The 11,952-nt window shown below is 69.5% G+C and overlaps 2 protein-coding genes across 2 annotated transcripts; one reads left to right on the top strand and one right to left on the bottom strand.

Moving 5' to 3' along the window:
• Positions 1-1,554: 1,554 nt before the first annotated feature.
• On the top strand, positions 1,555-4,061 carry LOC112122891 (potassium channel subfamily K member 6-like). Its single transcript, XM_024221592.3, has 3 exons — positions 1,555-1,603; positions 2,067-2,462; positions 3,499-4,061. The coding sequence occupies exons 2-3, from the start codon at positions 2,147-2,149 to the stop codon at positions 3,735-3,737; spliced, it is 555 nt and encodes a 184-aa protein (XP_024077360.2). The 5' UTR covers positions 1,555-1,603; positions 2,067-2,146; the 3' UTR covers positions 3,738-4,061.
• A 1,338-nt stretch (positions 4,062-5,399) lies between these two features.
• On the bottom strand, positions 5,400-11,653 carry LOC112125917 (HHIP-like protein 1). The gene is made up of 10 exons (XM_029914462.1): positions 11,387-11,653; positions 9,825-10,471; positions 9,504-9,647; positions 8,548-8,876; positions 8,011-8,137; positions 7,426-7,571; positions 6,946-7,027; positions 6,711-6,793; positions 6,190-6,463; positions 5,400-5,850 (listed from the first exon to the last, which is right to left on the bottom strand). The coding sequence occupies exons 1-10, from the start codon at positions 11,651-11,653 to the stop codon at positions 5,400-5,402; spliced, it is 2,550 nt and encodes an 849-aa protein (XP_029770322.1).
• Between the last annotated feature and the right edge of the window lie 299 nt (positions 11,654-11,952).

Here is an 11,952-nt window from a genome sequence, read left to right as displayed (position 1 = left end):
GATGGACCCCAGGAGTCCTGGTTCCCAGCCCCCCTGTTCTAACCACTGGGCCCCACTCCCCTTCCAGTGCAGGGGATGGACCCCAGGAGTCCTGGCTCCCGGCCCCCCTGTTCTAACCACTAGGCCCCACTCCCCTGCCAGTGCAGGGGATGGACCCCAGGAGTCCTGGCTCCCTGATCTAACTCAGGAGCCCACACAGCTCAGTTAGTCCTTGGCTGGTTTAGGCCAAAAGGGTGACAGCTGCCTCTGGCTCATGTGACTCGTGGCTGGCCCCATGTGCTGTTGGAAACGCTGAGGCAGCTGCTGGCTGGCTGGCCAGGAAGGGAGAGCGGGTCCCAGCCCAGCTGAGCACTGCCAAGCTCCTGACAGAGAGTGTGGGGCAAGCGCCGCCCCCCGCCCTGTAGCCGGCCCGGGGGCTCTTGGTGCTGGTGGCCCGGGACTCTGGGACTCTTTCCCCGCACCTGTACCGGGGGTTCTGAGCCGAGCCCTGGCAGGGAGGGGGTTAACCCGGACCTGAGCTGGGCCCGGGCGTTCTGGCCCTGCCTGGGGCTGGCACCGAGCCAGGCAGTCCTGCTGCGTGCCAGGCCGAGGGCGTGTGCGTTACCAGCGCCCGGCCCCAGTGACGCCATGGCGGGGGCTCTGCCCATGGGGCTTGGTGCCCTGGGGGCCTGAGGCAGCTGTGTGACCGCACAGCTGGGCTGGACCTGGGTACCACGGGGCACCGTCCCAGGGGGGATGGTCCTGTGGTGCCTCCCTTCCGGGTGTCTGCTGCATGGCGCGGGGGGGGGGGGGGGTAGACATGCCTGTCTGTCCCGCCGTGTCTGTCTGTCTCCAAGGGTTGGTGCTGAAGCTGGGAACTGTCTGGCTCTGTCAGTACATCAGCCCCTCCGCTGCCCACAGCCGGCCTGAGCGTACTCCCAGCGGGACTCCTGGGTCCCCAGGCAGCCTGCCCGCGCGGGGGATCCCAGGGCAGGGAGGTCGGGAGGCTCCGGCTGACGCAGAGCGAACTCTGCCCCATGCCTGCCTTGGGTCAACACGCCGAGTAAACAGCTCCCTGACAGCTGGGAGGGGAGTCTGTCTGTCTCCAAGGGGGGGTGCTGAGGCGGGGAAGGCCCTAACGGGGCCGCTTCGGGGCTGGGGCCCCGGGCCCGCGGGGGGGGGGCCGGGGCTCTCCCGTGTGCCTCGCCCCGCCCCCCCCCCCCCAACCCGGATTCACCCCCACAGCACGGGTGTCTCCCTGGTGTTCGGCCCCAGCCCCTGGTGCGGATTGACTAAGGGGCCGGGCGCTCAGCCTGTCTGGACCCGGGGTCAAGCAGCCAGGCTGCAAATGCTGCCTGGAGCCCTGCCCGGGGGTGGGGAGTGGCGGATCGGGGCCAGTCCCTGGGGTAGGAAAGGCCTGGGGACGCAGCCCTGGCTTTGCCTCTGGATTAGCGGCGGGTGCGGCGCTGCCGCCCCCCTCCCCCCACCCCCCACGGAGCCTTTCACTGCCCCCGGCAGCCGCCTAATTGCCCGGCTTAGAACCCACCTGGGCGTGAAATCCCATTACCCAGTTCCCCGCGCTGGAGCTGTTCCCGGAGCCGGCCTCACGCAGAGCCCAGGGGGGGTACGAAGCCTGGGACCTGCTGGACTGAGCCAGGGGCTGCACAGGGCAAGGCTGAGCTGGGAACCAGGACTCCTGGGTTCTCTCTCCAGCTCTGGGAGGGGAATGGGGGCTAGTGGGTTAGAGCAGGGGGGGCTGGGTGCCAGGACTCCTGGGTTCTCTCCCCAGCTCTGGGAGGGGAGTGGGGTTTAGTGGTTAGAGCAGGGGGGGCTGGGTGTCAGGACTCCTGGGTTCTCTCCCCAGCTCTGGGAGGGGAGTGGGGACTAGTGGTTAGAGCAGGAGGGGCTGGGAGCCAGGACTCCTGGGTTCTCTCCTCATCTCTGACACTGACCCTGTGGGATGCCAAGCATAGTTCTTTTGCCTGTCTGTGCCTCAGTTTCCCATGGGGAGACCCCTACACACACGTGGGGGTAACATCCTCTCCCCTGTCGTGTCATCCCTCCTCCCCCCCTTCCCCCCCGTCCAGGCTACGGCTACACCACGCCGCTCTCGGACTCCGGCAAGGCCTTCTGCATCTTCTACGCCCTGCTGGGGGTGCCCTTCACCATGCTGGTGCTGACGGCCACCGTGCAGCGCCTGGCCCGGCTCTTCACCCACCGGCCCCTCGAGTACCTGCAGCTGCGGTCTGGCTACAGCCACCAGGCGCTGGCCCGGGCCCACTTCCTGCTGCTGCTGCTGGCCGTGCTGGTCACCTTCTTTCTGCTGCCGGCCGCCGTCTTCAGCACCCTGGAGGAGACCTGGAGCTACCTGGACGCCTTCTACTTCTGCTTCATCTCGCTGTGCACCATCGGGCTGGGCGACTACGTGCCGGGCGAGCAGCCCGGCCAGAAGCTACGGGCGCTCTACAAGGTCTCAGTCACCGGTGAGCAGCGGGCCTGGGGGGGCAGCTCCGCTGGGGGGGTTCTCATGGGCGCGCTCCGAGCGAAGTCAGGCAGGACCCTCATCCTGGTGCGTCTGCCCTCAGGGCACCGGCACCAGGGCAAGGAGCCTGCTTGGATCTGACCTGGGAGCATTCAGCCCCCTGGTCCCCCGCAGGGACGCCTGGGGGAGCCTCACACCCCCCAAAGGGCCCTGCCCCCCACTCCCCAGTCAGCCGTGACTCAGCCAGCGTGGAGAACAGGTTTATTAGTCACCAGGACGCTGCGGAGGACAGAACTCGTTAGCACAGGCAGCAGGAAGCTACCAAAAGGGCGGGGGGGGAGGGGCTATCCCCCCCCTGCCCACACACACACAGTCCTGACCAGCCCAGCCCCTGACACACCTGCTGCCCCTCCTCCTCCTGGGCAAACCGGTCACTGCCCCCACCTCTGGCACAGCTGCCAGGTTAGAGAGTCCGGCCCATGCACCTGCCCGCTTGGGTCCCTGCAAAAACCACACCCCCTTGTCCCACCACCGAGGTCACTGTGTCATACACAGGGGAAACTGAGGCACACAGTGCTCATGCAAAACGTTACGGGAAACCCCCCACCCCCACTTTGTCACAGGTGTCTAGGGGGCAGGTACCTGGGTGGGGGAGGGGAGAGGGGGCCCCTGTAGCCTCGCAGGGGACAGTCCGGGGAGACTTGGGTGCAGCGTCTGTGTGTCTGTTAGAGTCATTTCAAGCCAGCCGGGCTGATGCCCCGTGGGGACGGCTACATCCTGAACATTACCTAGGGTACACTGGAATTCGGTGGGTGAGAGCAGGGGGGCTGGGAGCCAGGACTCCTGGGTTCTGTTCCCGGCTCTGGGAGGGGAGTGGGGACTAGTGGTTGGGGGGGGGGGGGGGGGGGCAGGACTCCTGGATTCTGTTCCCTACTTGCTGTGTGCCGGGGCCTGGCCCAGCGGGGGCAGCGCCGCTATAGCTCCAGGGGCTGACCCCAGGTCCCCACAGGGGCTGACGCCCTCTCGCTCTCTCCCAGTGTACCTGCTGCTGGGGCTGATGGCCGTGCTGCTGGTCCTCCAGACCTTCCACAAGGCGGCCGACCTGCACGGCCTCACCGACCTCCTCCTGCTGCCGGCCGATCAGCACAGCGACCAGGAGCCCATCCTGGAGTCCGAGGGGACGCCGGAGGAGCTGGCCCCGGGCGCGAAGCCCCCACCTGCCAGTGCCCAGCTCAACACGGGCAGCCGTGCCAACTACTCCTCCATCAGCAGATAGCGTCAGCCCTGCCCTGGGTGCGGGCGCTGGCTGGCGCGGGGAGGGGGCTCTGTTTGCGGGGCAGTTCCCTGCAGGGACCGTGCCTGTGTCTGAAGCAGGCTCTGGCTTGGGCCCGGGCAGCGGGCGGAGTTGGGGGCTCTTGCACGGCTCCTGGCTGCATGTTGTGGGGGAGCTCGCGCAGGGTTTTAATCAACACGTCCCTGTTTTAAGCGGCCGTTCGCCCTGTTTTATCCCAGGGCAGGTGCCTGGGACCTGCCCTGTTTCCCAGACCCACCCCAGGCAGCCCTGCCGAGCTGGGGACCCTTGGAGCCGGCTGCGCTGGACCCAGCCTGGGCCGTCACCTCCGGCGCCGCAGGCTCTGGCTGACGGAGGGAGGGGGAAGGCAACGTGCTGGGGCCTGGCCCAGGCTCAGGTTGAGCAAATCCTGTACATGCCCAAGGCTTGGGGTCAACGCCCCTCCTGCCCCCAAAAACAGTACCCCTCCACCCACACCAGCTCTGAGCCACCCTCCCCCGAGCCCAGGGCAGGGGGCTGCCTCCAGCCCCTCCCGCAAGAGGCAGCCTGTCACGGGGCACCCGCAAGGGAGTGAAAAGCCCCTTTCCCTGGGGGGCCCAGCCCTGGGAGCGGGGATCCCCGGCAGGGCCTGCAAGGTGCTGCCTTTGGGGTGGGGTGACTTTCTGGTGTTTTGGCAGGAGCCAGAGGGGGTGGGGAGCGGTGCTGGGTGTGGGGCCCAGTGTCCCAGGCCTGGGGGGCCTGGCTGTGATGCGACGGCAGCTGGACTCTGCCAGGAGCCGGGTTGAACAGTCATGGGGGGGTTGCCTGGCACCGCTCAGGGAGGGTTCTGGGGCCACCACATGGGCCTGGCCCCTGTGGGCATCTGCCAGGGTCTCTGCCCGGCTGCTGCTGCCACTCCATGGCGCCAGGTGCAGGACAGAGCGTAGCAAGACGGGCATGGCCCACGAGGGGTGATGGCCCCTCCCACCCTGCCCTGACAGGGCGTCGCGTGTCGAGTGGCAGCGCGTGTCGAGTGGCAGCGCCCTCTGCTGCCCCGGGAATCAGCCTGGGGGGCACGGGGGGGGGGGGGGGGAGGGGAGAGGGTCCCGAGGGGGAACCCCCGGGGCACTGGCCCAAACACGCGCCCCTGGGAATTCCCCCCCCCCCCCCGCCCCGGGTGTGCCAGCTGCGGGGGGCATGGCACCCAGCACGGATGGTCACCAGGAGTCTGAATAAAACATTGCTGGAAGGAGCTGGTGGCATGGTATTGTTCTCACCCGGCCCTGGCCCTACGCGCCCTGTCCCTGCTCAAGGCAGGGTAGAGCCAACAATCGAACCCAGGAGTCCTGGCTCTCCACAGACCCCTCCTCCCAGCAGTGGGGATAGAACCCAGGAGTCCTGGCTCTCCACCCCCCCTGTCAGAACCGACCCCCCCCAGTGGTGGGGGTAGAAGCCCCCCCATTCTAAGCCCCCCACCATAAAAGGGAAGCAGGAACCCTGAACAGCTGTCCCGGGGGGGGTGGGGGCCTCTGGGCCACGTGGCTCCCAGGTCCCTGTAGCTGGGGGGGAAGTAGGGGCTGGGGGGGCTGGGCCCTGTCACCCCCACCCAGCCCAGCCCCCAAACCCCGCCCCCCTCCAGAGCCCCGGGCGGCAAGAAGGAGGCAGAAGTTACAGGCCTTGGGCCCCTCTGCTCCCCCTCGGCCGCTCCTGGTGCTCCGGGTCCCCGCACACCACCCCCACATCCTCGCTGTGGGCGCAGTCGTGCTGCTCGGGGGGGGCGCTCCGGCACTCCAGCAGGCTGCGCTCCGAGCCTTGGCACTGCACGTCGTCCAGCAGGATGGGCAGCGTGGCCCCTTGCCCGAACTCCGCCCGGCGCGCCACCCTCAGCGCCCGCCCGTAGCCCAGCTGCCGGCACACCACAGCGGCTGCCCGCCCGTCGAACCGATCGTCGCAGACTGTGCCCCACTGGCCCCCCACCAGGATCTCCAGCCGGCCCCGCCCAGGCGCTGCACCCCTGTGCACCAGCCGCACCGTGCCAGGGGGCAGCTGCCGGGCGGGGCCCTTGGCCCCCAGCCGCCTCCGGGGTCCCATCTTCCTGGGGTGGTGCCCAGACGCTCGCCTGGGAGGGTGGGGGGTGGCAGGGGGTGGCAATGTTCTATGGGGCAGCTGCGGGTTGGGGGCTGGGGAGGTTGTGGGGGGTGACCCTGTGATGGGGGAAAGATGGGGGCTGGAGGAAAGGTGGAGGTTGGGGGCTGGGTGGGTTGTGGGGGGCCACCCCGTGCTGGGGGAAAGATGGGGGTTGGGGGGCAGCCAGGGGATGGGGGAAAGATGGGGGTTGGGGGCTGGGGGGGTCGTGGGGGGTGGCCCAGTGCTGGGGGGATGGTGGGGGTTCGGAGGCTGGGAGGCGCGGCTTTGTGGGCTGCTCTTGGCCTCCAGACGCTCCAGCAGCTGCTGGTACCAGTTGGGGGTGGTGGGGGGCAGGCTCGGCCCTGGCCGGGGTGTGGGAAGTGCCTGCAGCACCCCACAGTCTGGGCGAGCCGGGGGCCTGGCAGGTACAGCTGGGCTGGGCCGAGGGGTGGGCAGGGCCGAGGGCTCTGGGCCTGTGCAGGGGGGGCTGTGGCCCGGGGGGTGGGTGTCAGGCGCCAGGGGGGGTTCAGCTGTTCCCATTGGTTCTGAGCCGGTGCCAAGCCGTGGGGTGGTCACTGCGGGCGGTGGGGCCGGTGTGATGAATTCTGCAACAGGAAGGGGGGGCTCATTTGGGATACAGCTCTGCCCCCCACCACGTTTATCCCCCATTTACAGAACAAACGTACAGAACTGACCCCCCCCCAGTGAGTCGGCACCAGAGCCAGGGAGAGAACCCAGGAGTCCTGGCTCCCAGCCCCCTGCCCCCCCTCCCAATGGCCCAGCAGCTTCCCAGAGACCTCAGCCAGCTGCAGTGGTGACCCCCCCCCCCCGGCTCGGTCCCCCCGCACTCACTCTGTGTTGGGCGGAAGTGGATCAGCTTCCCTTGGATGGGGACGGGCACGGGGCTGATCCCGCACTGTCCGGGGGACGCCCGCCTGCGGGGAGAGACACCCGTTACAGGGGGCCCGTGCACAGCCCCCCCCCCCCGCATGCTGGGAGCCAGCCAAGCCATGTCAGAGTGAGACGGGGCCACGCCTTGCCCATGAACCTGCCAGGGCCAGCGGGCAAAGGGGGGGACAGTAGGTACCTGGAGGGGTCCACGATCCGGTACAAGATCCCAGCCGGCACGGCTGCACTGGCGATGGCCGTGGCGAGGAAATAGAGCTCCCCTGCAGGGACAGCGGGGTTAGTAACTGGCCACCAAGTCCTCCCCTCAGGGGAAACTGAGGCACGGGAGGGAGGCCACAAGTTTGTGGAAGCAACAAGAATAGAACCCAGGAGTCCTGGCTCCCGGCATTACCCCCTCCATTCTCCCCCACTGGACCCCAGACCCCTCCCAGCACTGGGGCAAGAACCCAGGAGTCCTGGCTCACAACCCCCACTGGACCCCAAACCCCTCCGAGCACCGGAGCGAGAACCCAGGAGTCCTGGCTCACAACCCCCATGGGACCCCAGACCCCTCCGAGCACCGGGGCGAGAACCCAGGCGTCCTGGTGGAGCGCTGGCTCTAGGCTGCCAGGGTCCCAGCCAGCCCCCTTGGTGTCCTGGCTGTGCCCCCCCCGCTCACCGGCCTCGTCCTCGGCGAAGGAGATGATGTGGGGCACGTGGTGGTTGAGGAGGCCGGGGAAGGCGCAGGTCTGGCCCTGGCCCATGCACACCTCCTTGTAGTGCCAGTGCCCGGAGCCAGCCTCCTCCCGCAGCGACATCAAGCGCCTGGGGGGAGATGGAGCCATGGGGATGGGGGTCAGTAACCAACACGAGCTATGGGGGGGGGCTGTACCCACCCCCTTCCGTAGGAGCCGTGGGGACAGTTATATTGCCCCCTGCAGCCCCCCTGGGCGCTCCGGGTCAGGAACTTCCCCCTCCCCACATCCCCACAAGGCAGAGTCTGTCCCGGGGGAGGGAGGGTGGTTCTGTGTCCCATGCAGAAAATCCCCCTCATCCGTGGGGCACACTGGTCAGGGAGACGTCCTGAGAGCAGTTAGGGGGCAGCCCCATAGCCCTGTGGGCCATGGACACATGCCCACACAGCCCCCCGGATGGGTCCCCAGCAGGGTATGACCCCCCGCGCCGTGTGCTACCGGAGCGCTCCCCCTAGCCTGCAGCAGTAGCAGGCTGTTCTCCCTGGGCCCATCCCAGGGGCCCAACCTACCCGCTCATGAAGTCCCCGAAGATGTAGAGGCCGCGCAGGTTGGGGCTGTGGCAGCCACGGTACACGTAGCCCCCTGTCACCGAGCGCCCCAGCTCGTGCGAATAGGCGAATATGGGGGGGACGTCGTCTGCAAGACACGGCGCGGGAGGAGCTCAGCTGGGGATCAGGGGGAAGCAACCCCCACGGCCCCTGCTCGATGCAGCCTCCCTCTCCTGCCCCACGGTGCTGGCACCACGGGGGTGTAGGGGGGCCCACAAGGGTTTATTGTACCTGGGACCCCAGAGTAACGGGTACCAAAGCCCTTTCCCTGCCCCCTCCCCCCCAAGCCATCCGGTCCTCTGACCTGGGCCTGGGTGGAGACAGTGCCCCCCTGAGGGGACAGGCCCCTGCCCCATTCCCACCCCCCTGAGCCAGCCAGTCCCTGCCTGGGGCTGGATGGGAGCCGGTGCCCCCCGAAGGGACAGGCCCGTCCGGCCCATGGTGCCCCCCAAGGGAAGAGGCCCGTCAGGCCCATGGTGCCCCTCGGCGCGGCCGTACCGAGCGAGGCGTTGGCGCACAGTGCCTGGTCGTAGCAGGCGAACCCTTCCTTCGCCCGCCAGCCGTAGTTGGCGCCCGGCACGATGACGTCCACCTCCTCGTACTTGTTCTGGCCCACGTCCCCGCAGAAGATGCGCCCGCGCCCGGCGCCGCTGGCGGGGTCGCCCCTGTCCACGGAGCAGCGCCACATGTTCCGCACCCCGTAGGCGTAGACCTCGGGCCGGGCCCCGAGCTCCCCCACAAAGGGGTTGTCGGGCGGGATGCGGTAGGGGGGGCCGTCGGCCCCTGGCTCCACGTCGATCCGCAGCACCTTGCCCAGCAGGGACGACCTGGGAGGGAGGCAGGGGAGCTGGGAACAGACGCTGCAGGGGCAGAGCCGGGGGATCAGGGCCCCAGGGGGTTCAGGAACAGACCCGGGGGCTGGGACCGGGGGGATCAGGACCCCAGGGGGTTCCGGAACAGACACTGCAGGGGCAGAGCCGGGGGATCAGGGCCCCAGGGGGTTCAGGAACAGACCCGGGGGCTGGGACCGGCGGGATCAGGACCCCAGGGGGTTCAGGAACAGACACTGCAGGGGCAGAGCTGGGGGAGGATCAGGGCCCCGGGAGGGGGGCAGGAAACCAGGGGTTCAGGGGAACTGCCCCACACAGCGCCAGCCAGTCTGCACTTTGGCCACCAGGTGGCAGAAAGGAGCCAAGTTCTCACCTATCAAGACCTGCCCGCCCAGGAACATTTCCCCTAAAATCTCCCCCCCCCCCCCCTTTCCCCCAAGGGGGCATCTCCCCCAACGTCCCATGCCGCCCCCACCAGGGCCCCTTCATGCCCCATGCTGCTCCCCGGAATCCCCCAACATCCCCTACTGCCCCTGGGGCCCCCCAATGCCCCATGCTACCCCCCAGTCCCCCCAACATCCCCTGCTGCCCCTGGGGCCCCCCAACGCCACCCCCAGCTCTCACTTGTTCTGGGCGTTGCCGAAGGCTCCGAAGGGGTCCCCCGCTCGCCCCCCGTCCCCTGTGAAGATGTAGAGCAGCTCGTCGGCCCCGAACAGCAGCTGCCCCCCGTTGTGGTTCGACGCCGGCTGCAGCACCTCCAGGAGGATCCTGCCGGGGAGAGGAGCCGGGTGAAGGGGGGGGCACCCCGAACCGGTGGGGCAGATGGAGCGGGGAGGAAGGAGCTGCATGACAGGGGGCTGGCTCAGGAGTGGGGGGGATGGGGGGGCTGGGAGCCCGGACGCCTGGGTTCTGCCCCCAGGAGTGCCCAGGCGGGAGGCCACTCACCTCTCGGAGCGGGGGTCGGCGGTGTTGGGGTCGTGGGCCGAGACGTGGAACTGGGAGACGCGGATGGTCTCGTGGGGCCCGGCGCGGGCGGAGTAGTAGACGTAGAAGGTGCGGGTGGCGCGGAAGCGGGGGTGGAAGGCCAGGCCCAGGAAGCCCCGCTCGTCGCCCGCCCAGGGCGAGGTGAGCACGGCCGCCCGCAGGTCCAGGAAGGGACGCGCGGCCCGTGAGCCGTTGGCCAGGAAGACCCAGACGCAGCCCCGCTGCTCGGCCACGAAGAAGCGGTGGGAGCCGTCCCCGGCGTGCGCCATGGCCACGGGGTTACGCAGCCCGTTGGCCACCTCCCGCAGGCAGAGCTGCAGGCAGCCGCGGGCGCCCTCCCGCACCCGGCCCAGCCCCTGGCTCAGCGCCGTGCTGCCCAGCACCGCCGGGTAGCAGTAGGTGGGGTCGCCCAGCTCCAGGGCGCTGCAGAAGCGGGCGCGGTTGCCCTCCAGCGCCAGGCTGGCAGGGTCCTCGGTCAGGAGGCTCAGCACGGAGCGGCACCGCAGCCAGAAGGCCGTGCAGTACGCGGGGCACAAGCCGGGCAGCGCCCGCACCGGGGAGCTCACATCCTCCGCGTCGTACAAGTGGGCAGCGTAGGGAGAGCACTCCTGCAGGGGCGGGGCAGGGGGTTAGCTGGAACCCAGGAGTCCGGGCTCCCAGCCCCCCCTGCCCTAAGCCACCAGAGCCCGCTCCCCTCCCGGAGCTGGGGAGAGAACCCAGGAGTCCGGGCTCCCAACCCCCCCTGCCCTAAGCCACCAGAGCCCGCTCCCCTCCTGGAGCCGGGGAGAGAACCCAGGAGTCCGGGCTCCCAGAGCCCTGGATTGAAGGGCTGTGTGGGGTCTGGTGGCTGGGGCGGGGGTTCAGGACTCCTGGGTTCTGTTCATGCCGGGCCTGCTGAGACCAGACCTCCAAGAGGTGGGGGGTTGGGGACAGGCTGGGAACGGGCCCACGTGTAGCCTCCCAGCTAGAACCGCCGGGTGAGGTCACCCATGTCCCAGCCTAGACAGGATGTGGGGAGGGCTGGGCCAGGCCTGGAGCCGTCTGGAGCCGCGGGGAGGGGGTGCCAAGGGCACCCAGCTGGGCACGTGTCCCACGGAGCTGCTGGGGGTCCCCTGGCTCCCTCGCCAGGCATATGGGGCAGCAGCCTGATGCGGCCTGGTGCCTGGCGCTGTACGTGTCCCCCCTCCCCAGGAGCCCAGGGCAGCTGGGGGAGGCGCATCTGGGGAACTTGGGCACCCAGGCTGGGAGCTGGGGACCAGCGTCTCTAGCCCAGCCTGGAGCCCCCCACTGCCCCTCTGCCCCCCCCCGTGCAGTCACTGCTAATGGGGCCGCCCAGGCTGATGCGGGGGCAAGTGAACAGGGCCCCCAGGGCTCAAAGGGCTCCCCCATGTCTGTACGTGGGGGTGAAACGGGAGAGGGGCAGAGCCCCAGCAAACCTGACATCGGGGCCAGAGTTCCCTTGACCGCCCCCCCCATCCCACCGCCCCGCTCCCCCACCAGCCCCCCCCCCCCCGCCCGCTCACCTGGCACACCAGGTCACGCAGGAAGTGCCCGCAGCTCTGTAGGCCGGCGGGGTCCAGGAAGCTGCCCAGCACCTGGAACCTGGCGCTCAGCCGGGCGTCCCGCCGGCCGTCGCAGCAGCCGAAGGCGGAGTACTCGGGGCAGAAGGCCAGGGGCTGGGGGGGCTGGAAGGGCGGCTTGTAGTCCAGGCACTGGGGGTGGGGGAGGACCCAGGGGTCCTGGCCCAGCAGCAGCAGCAGGGCCCCCAGCGCTGTGGCCCTGGGCCCCATGGCAGTGCCCTGCGTGGGGGGCTGCCGGCGGCTCCGCCCGCGCCGGCTGGGAACACGTGTGCAGGGGAGCCGGGCCAGGCCTGTAATAGCAGGGTGAGCCTGGCGGGAGGCGCTGGACGGGGGAGCATTAACCCCGCACACCCCGGCTTGCTGCACACTGGGGCTGGCTGGGCGCGGGGGTGGGGGCTCCGTGGGGAGTCAAGGACAATCCCTGCGTGTAGGGAGTGGGGGGCTGGGAGCCAGGACTCCTGGGTTCTCTCCTCACTCTGGGAGGGGAGTGGGGGCTGGTGGCGTAGAGC

This window comes from Terrapene carolina, unplaced genomic scaffold, assembly GCF_002925995.2.
Source record: "Terrapene carolina triunguis isolate 2854851 unplaced genomic scaffold, T_m_triunguis-2.0 Scaffold51677, whole genome shotgun sequence".
Taxonomy (NCBI): Eukaryota; Metazoa; Chordata; order Testudines; family Emydidae; genus Terrapene; species Terrapene triunguis.
Note: the sequence above shows the minus strand (reverse complement) of the source record. Positions and strands in the feature narration are given on the sequence as shown.